This window comes from Xiphophorus maculatus, chromosome 8 (genome assembly GCF_002775205.1).
Source record: "Xiphophorus maculatus strain JP 163 A chromosome 8, X_maculatus-5.0-male, whole genome shotgun sequence".
Classification (NCBI taxonomy): domain Eukaryota; kingdom Metazoa; phylum Chordata; class Actinopteri; order Cyprinodontiformes; family Poeciliidae; genus Xiphophorus; species Xiphophorus maculatus.
Genome location: NC_036450.1, coordinates 13,240,516 through 13,248,053, shown reverse-complemented (window position 1 = coordinate 13,248,053; position 7,538 = coordinate 13,240,516). Strand labels below are relative to the sequence as shown.

General features: G+C 40.3%; 1 protein-coding gene across 1 annotated transcript; it reads right to left on the bottom strand.

Annotated features, from left to right (window-relative positions):
* Nucleotides 1-90: 90 nt before the first annotated feature.
* LOC102230590 (zinc-binding protein A33-like) lies at nucleotides 91-5,277 on the bottom strand. The gene is made up of 6 exons (XM_014473681.2): nucleotides 4,526-5,277; nucleotides 4,141-4,236; nucleotides 3,273-3,506; nucleotides 2,624-2,646; nucleotides 2,424-2,539; nucleotides 91-1,611 (listed from the first exon to the last, which is right to left on the bottom strand). Exons 1-6 carry the CDS (start codon nucleotides 5,159-5,161, stop codon nucleotides 1,067-1,069), a joined length of 1,650 nt encoding a protein of 549 aa, XP_014329167.1. The 5' UTR covers nucleotides 5,162-5,277; the 3' UTR covers nucleotides 91-1,066.
* Between the last annotated feature and the right edge of the window lie 2,261 nt (nucleotides 5,278-7,538).

The window sequence follows — 7,538 nt, the reverse complement described above, 5'->3', positions numbered from 1 at the left end:
ATAGATATAATCGGATGTGCGAAACAGACACATTTTAAACCTGAGTTACTATTACAGGCAAAGAGGAAAAACATGGAAGACCAAACTACAGATATTTAAAAGTTTTATCTATTCTTTCTTAATTTATTTCCATCTGACATTCATGCAGCATTTATTCCTTTCAATTTATTCTGACAGCACCAATTAAAAGTGGAACTACTTCACAGTCATAGTTTCAAACGATCAAGCCAATCATGTTTTTAGAAACAAAGGTTTTACATTTTCACTTATATTTCTTCAAAATTTAAATATATATGCACAGATGAGCAGGAGAAAGATTATTTCATCCATTCTCAGTCAGGTGATTATACACAGTTTGACGCACAGCTTCTTAAAAATAAAACATGGAGCAGAAAACATCCTACAAATTCAACCGTGTGTTTCAGAAAATGCTACTCGTAATACAGAATAGTGTTAAATTCAAATTGTTTAGGATACATAAAGAAAATAATCAATAATATTTTACAAATGTTTTTTGCATATATAATATTGCATAAAAGTTTGAAACCACACGATTTCATTACATTTTCTTTCCAAAGAGCCAGACTTTCTTGTTATATTTTAAAAGGCTGTTGATCGTTAGTTAATTCTCTATAACTTTGGCCACATTTTGCTAATTGGCTAATGTTTAAGAAATTATAAGAAAAGCATAGAACGAAACAATTATCAGTTGCTGATGAACAGAATCCAAAGTTTTTCAATGAGGAAAAAGTTCAAACTCTGAAAGAGGTCCATCACCCTTCAGTTTATCATCCACTGTATGCTGGAGTTTCAGCAAATATCTCCTATGAAATCGACTTTTTGAGGCTGAAATTCTATTTTATAATATAGACTTTGTTGTTTTTTGATATATCTTATAGGTTTTGTAGAGACTGCTTAAAAAGCTTACGAGAAAGTCTTACTGCAAGAAAAATATAAATTGGTGATGTTCTCTTGACTTTTGCACATTATTGTCAGTTCATAGCAACAATTAGTTTCCTCATGTTTAACTTCAAGCATGTTTACTTGCTCACTCTTATTCCTGTGTTTAGATCTTTGGTAAGAAAACCTTGAGAGGCTCATTTTCATGCACTTTATCCAGGAAGCCGAGGTTGAAGTAAGGGTACAGGGTCTCAGTGAAGGTCTCCCTGAAGGTGTAGAGGTGGGTCATGCTCTCTGCATTGTAAAAGGACACCAGGCCCCGCTTGTAGTCCAGGTATACCCCGATCCGGGCCAACGGCTCCTCCAGGGACAGGACAGTTGGAGGAGATGTGCCGGCCATGTATCTAACACCATAAGAGAGGGTGAGAGTCCAGAAGCCGTTGGCTGGGAGGGCCTTGATGACTCCTTTTCTGGGAACCGACTCCCTGGCGACCCCCACCGTCCACACCGTGCTGCTGTAGACCTCGATCTCCCAGTAGTGTCGGCCATGAGTGAAGCCCTGACTTGCGAGCAGCGACAGGGCGGCGTTGAACCTGTTGGGGTTGTCCTCCACGGTGTGGTTGAAGGTCTGGTAGCGGACGCAGGTGAGGGAGGAGCTCAGGCTGAGCCACGGGTTGGCAGTACTGGAGTTAAACGTAATGGCTGCTGGAACTAAACAGAGGGAGATTATTTGGTGTGACACAGCGCCTTGCAAACGTATTTGTATCCCCTAACTTTTCGTACGTTGTAACCCAAACTTTATTTTAAAGCAATTTACATAACGGTGTATAATTTTAAAATAATTTAAAAAAAGATATATTTGGAAACTCTGATTTTCCTAGTTGGAAAACTCAGAAACAGATTTTAGAAAGGGATTGCAGGGGCAGTTTTTGTCAGACCAAAAACTTTTTTTGTTTATTTGTTTTTTTTAATTAATGGTTGTTTTGCATTGCTCTTTAGATAAAATTCATAGGCTTATAACAAATGAATTGTATTAAAATTTGGGGATTCTAATGAATATAAGCAATACTCAAGTCTCTGAAAATTAAGAAGATATAGTAATTTTTGGGGAGCATATCAAACCAATCATGCATCAATTTATGTAGAGGACTATCTTTTAGTGTATTGTAATTTGCATTAGAAGAAGAATCTTTCTAGGGCATGCTAGTCACTTTACATTCTGTACATTCTTGTAAATCTGGCCCTGCTCAAAAAAAATCTGAATACAAGAAAAGGCTGCACTTTCAAGATTATTATTTGGAAACAAATTGGGGATTTTATGAATTATTTTCCTTCCACTTCAAAATTATGTGTTACTCTGAACTGATTCTTTACGAAATGTCCCAATAAAATGTTTATTTGCTGTTGCAACATATAAATAAAGAAAAGCTTAAGTAGATGTGACGCTGTAAGCTCAGCTTGCTTCTCAAGATGAATATCTGTGTGGGTCAGTAGCTTAGGAGCCCATGTGTTGCATGCAGTACCTGGGTAAAGGCTTCCCCTCATAGATTTCCAAACTCTGTACTGCAGAGGCCCTGCAAAGCGGCCCTCACACAGACTTGGTGGTGTAAAAGTCGGTTTCTCAAACTTGAGAGAAGGCCTGCCGACAACACCAAGCAATGAAAGGAGGGAATAAAGTCACATCTTTCCAAGGAAAACACATCCTAAAGTTTCTCACACTCACCTCTGGGGAAGGGCTTTGATGCTCTAACGCAAGGAGCAGCAAGAAGCACAGGAAGACAAACACAGAGAGAGAAAGAGGGAGACCGGTAATTAGTTGTTTGGTTTTTTGGATTTGAAAGTAGAGAAATCTTTTTTTCCACATTACATCAACGTCTGAGCTCATGCAGTCCCACCCTGCGGGATCTCTGTGGCCTGGGGAAAGTCCCGCAGCTGAAGCCAGAGATGGAGTGGCAACGTGCCTGAGCTAAAGTCCCTTATTCTCCAGATGAGAGAGCGAGATTACTGGCCTGCATCCTGTCTGAACTCTGAGCGGTACAGTCTTTTGTTTTTAAATGGTTGCTGATATTCATCTGATATGGTCAAGCGTGTGTAAGGCCTCTAAGAAACATAAAACACATACTCTGCTCAATCAAATCTGGAATGTCGGAGCCTGTTTAAAGTGTTAGCGCAGAAGTGTATGTTTTGGCAAAATAAAATTCCACCTTTGTCCACCTCCTTTATAAAAACAGATTTAGAAAAAAACAACAATTGAAACCAACAGTTCAGCATTTTTCCACACTAACCGGCCCCACGGCTGACTCATCATGCTGGTAATAACTTCCAGATGAGTTGCTCTCCACTGTGCATGAATTTCATTCGGCTGAACTCACCCGGAGCAAGATGAATGGATCCTGTTCTTTGAGTTTGTCCTCTATCTCGTGGACGGCCCTCTGCAGGCGGGAGATCTCCACGCACAGCAGGGCCTTGTGCTCGTCCAGGCGGATCAGCTCCCTGCGCTCCTCCGTCTTCAGCTTCACCTGGAGGAGTTTTTCCTCCTGGTACAGGAACTGGTGCAGGTCGCTGAACTGGGCCTCGATGCGCTGCTTCAGATCGGCCGTGTGGTCCTGGGGTTAGAGACAAAGGGAATGGATGACAGCAGACTTTAGCAAGGACTCAACTAAGAAAAGCTTTATACAAATCATGTGTGTATCAGAAATATTTTATAAGCGTCAAATAAGCCTCTAGCACTTTTAAATATTTTGTTTCTGACAGGAAAAAATATTTTTTAACCGTTAGCAACCATTAGCTGCCAGTTAGCATCTGCTTTGCAGGCTACTGGTGCAAAACTGACAACCAGTTTCAAAGTTTTCTAATAAAACGGGACTACATTTGATCAGCTTTAGTTCAAATGTAAAACACTGAGACTCAGTAAATCTGCTTTGAGTCCCAGTTTCAGATTTGAGACTTTTATTTGTGAAAAGACAAAAAGTGAGCAATTTTAGGAGCTAACTCATAATTACTTTGACTGGAATGATCTCCACAAATGGTCTTTGAAAGGCAGTGTGAGAAGACTTGTGAAAGCTTTATTCTGTGGTTAAAGACTTCTTTATTTAAATACATTAAAGAAATTTTGGGTAAGATGCAGAGCCCCAAAATTTATGATCCTCTGTGTATTGAAAGGTTTAGACATGAGGGAACATCTGTGATTGTTGTGTGTTTTGGAAATAAGATTTTGTTTCTGTTTGTGCTTGATCCCACCTTGAGCTTTTTAACTTCATCTTCAGCCTCCCTGTCACACTGCAGCGCAGTATTGAGCTCCACTTTTAAGGAATCCATCGAGCTGTTGAGAAATCCCTGCAGGAGAAACAGCAAAACAACTGTGACTCACTGCAAACACAGTGGCACAACTTTCACTGGTTTTTGTGGGGGGGACAGAAGGAGGGTGGAATATCAGAGAAATTAACAAACTGGAAACCTGACAGGAAAAAAATTACATGCTTCACTTCATACTGTACCGGTACCTAGAAAGTATTTGCCACCAGATTTATTGCATGCAAACCTGGATCCTACTATTCCAGATAAACTTGAATAATAGCAACCTGAAACATTTCTTGCAGAAAGATGCAATGAGAGAGGAACTCACCCTGTATTTCTGCTCAGCCTCCTGGACACACATCATGGTGTGATTCCTGTGCTCCTGGGACACGCCACACACCAAACACACCAGCTCCTGGTCCTCCTCGCAGTACAGCTTCAGCTCCTCCCTGTGCCTGCTGCAGCGTGGGACGGGAGCAGGAGCCCTCTCCGCACACCCTGCATCTGCCAGGCATCCCGCGCTCCCGCTCTCCTCCAGACCGTGACAGTAGCTCTCCACAATGTTGGCAACGATGCGGTTGGGTCGGTAGCTCTTCCCGGGGTACACCTTCCTGCACTGAGGGCAGGAGCCCGTGCCCCCCTGGCCGGGACCCCGTGGCCCCGTCCAGTAGCCCTCAATGCATCCCTGGCAGAAAGTGTGATCGCAGGGCAGGGAAACTGGCTGCTTGAAAAGATCCAAGCATATGGAGCAGGTCAGATCTCTGCTGATTCTGTTTGCTGAGCTTTTGGCAACTTGGCCAGCTATGGGAGAAGGTCGCAGCTTTTCCATTGCTGCTTTCACAGAAAAATCTCCTTCTTTGGGGTTCCAACTCTTTTTCTCAGACTTTGTCCCTTTGTTAAGTCTTTCCAAGTTTTGCAGATAAACTGACTGCACTTTCTTCACTTCTTTCTGGCTGTTGCTCATTCCTTTGCCTTTGTTCTCACTAACCGTGCAGCTGGACTCTGGATGTCCTTCCTCTCCTGCAGACTGCGACCACTCTCTCTGGCCTCCAGTCTTCCTGTTGACTACTGGGAAAATGAAGTGGGAGGCGCAGAAGTAGGCTCAGTCTCCACAACAGATAGCAAAGGGGATCTCATTCGCCCCCCTCTTCCCTTCTCAGACGTCACATAGTCAGGAAACTGAGGCGGGCCAGAGATATTCTTTTCTTGGCACGTTTGATCCCTGAAGTCTGCAGAAATTCCTGTTTCTCTGAACTCTATGACCCACAAAAAAGTAAATCCACTGACTGTGCGACATGCTTGTCTGTGTGCATATTAGTGGGTTTGGGACTAACAGAGCAGAAATAGCTCTGTGTGATGTTGGATGTCAGGTTTCCTGAATCTTTTTATGACAGCCCTCTCCACCCTCAGCGAAGAATAAACAAAATCATTAAAACAGTCAAACAATGACATGGGGGGGGGAAATGCAGGAAGTGAAATTCACAGGAGAAAAGAAGAGACATCCTGCATGAAATCATAGGTTCCTGTGTGGATGTTATTGTGCATAAATGACAAAACATGTCATAGTTATACAAGTCAATTTTGCAGAACTTTAATGTAGAGTTTTCAAAAGTATTTATACCTCTGGAAACTTGCAGCATTTTATTATGTTCTAACTGAAAACGTCTGTTTTTTTTCCAGGGTTTTATAAGATAAATTAATTGTGAAGTGAAAGTAACATAATGCATCATGGTTTGTTTCATAAATATAAATCTAAGAAAAGTCCAACTCTGTCTCTATGACACCTCTAAATGAATAAAAAACAGATCAGCTATAAGTTAAAGACAGCCCTGCAAAGTATTGACTCAGAGTGATGAGTACAAATGCACACCACACTTTTTAGATTTTTTTTGTAAAAAGTCTTGGAAAACAATTTCTTCTATTTTACTAGCATGTTGCTTGTTGGTTTATCCCAATAAACTTTAGAGGAGTTTATGGATGTAATGTGTCGTAACATCAACTTCCTCTATTAATATTTTTGCATGAGGTTTACACAATCTGAGGCTTTGATTGGATTGGTTCAGTAAATAAAGTTTGTTCTGAAGAAAGCTACAAACCCCGGCAGTTTACAAAAATTACAAGATGTTACATCAGGCTCTAAATTAACTCAGTCGGCCAGTGTTTGTTTATTGTAAAATACTTCTGGGATGTAAACTCATCAGTTAAATTGAGACTACGTCAATAATCATCTTGAGAGTGTAGAAACTTTTCTGAAGGCTTCGTTTTGCTGAATACTTGTCAAGCTGACGAGACAAATTTTTGATTATCTTGCAAAACATCATCTCTATGTTTTCTGGTGTGCTGTTAATAATAAAAAAATTAATGTTAATTTGTAAGCTTTAAATTTGGATCTTTTGATTGATCAAATAGCCATGTTCCAAAGTGCATCTCTGCAAATAATGATCAATTTTCTGTGCTTTCTGGGCATCCAAAACAACTTTTCACTCTCTCTCAGATTCAACCATATCTGGACTGAGCTCTGTTCATGGTGGCGACGTTATCAACAGAAATATTGTTCCTAAAACAAATACTGTTTATTAAACCTGTATTAACCTGTAGGTCATCTCTTTTCGAAGGTATCTGCTTTGGTTCAGGTTTCACATTGTTTCAAATCCCAGAAACTTTCAGAAAGTGCTTTGTGATTATTATTTTACCTCACACACGTCTGTCCAACAGGAAGTTCCTTTAAGTGTACACTTTGAAGGACAACCCCTTCGCTGGCACACTACAGCCCCTTTGAAAGGATGCCATGCTCAGTGGCGTCCTCTGGTGTTAAAACTGAGAACTAAAACTGGATTTGTAATTTATTTAATAGTGATGTAAACTAAATATCTCTCATACTGCATATTTAATTTGGTAAAATAAATATCTTTATTCATACTCATCCTCCTGGATTCTTCAAATGTAACAGAAATCATTCTCTGAGGCAGGTAACTGATTTCAAAACTTTTCACAGGTTTTGAGACTATTTACATACAGGACATTCCAATTGTAATCATGCACACACGGGTAGAATATAAAACAATCATTTGTATCCAACAATTGTTGCAAATTTTTAAACTAATATACAAAACAAATTCAGGTTTAAGTGCCTCAGAAAAATCAGAGGTAGGATTTTTTTTTTACATTGTCCTGCATCTTTGAGTTGCAATATAAAGAACAGCTGTTCTGTTACTTTGTTTTGCTGTTTCTCTTATTTTTTGCGTTGCACTCAGGCAGGAATGCAATCAAAGTTTTAAAGGGGTGTTCAGATAAAGCGGCAACTAATCTTGGGATGGCCAGCTTGTCTTTTTCTCTTCTGA

What these genes read in the sequence shown, in the direction of transcription:
- LOC102230590 (XM_014473681.2), bottom strand. Translation starts at nt 5,161, where the DNA reads ATGAGCAACAGCCAGAAAGAAGTGAAGAAAGTGCAGTCAGTTTATCTG. An exon ending in ATCCATTCATCTTGCTCCGG is followed by an intron (nt 2,647 to 3,272) that starts GTGAGTTCAGCC and finishes TCCTTGCGTTAG; the next exon opens with AGCATCAAAGCCCTTCCCCA. An exon ending in ATCAAAGCCCTTCCCCAGAG is followed by an intron (nt 2,540 to 2,623) that starts GTGAGTGTGAGA and finishes TGTTGTCGGCAG; the next exon opens with GCCTTCTCTCAAGTTTGAGA.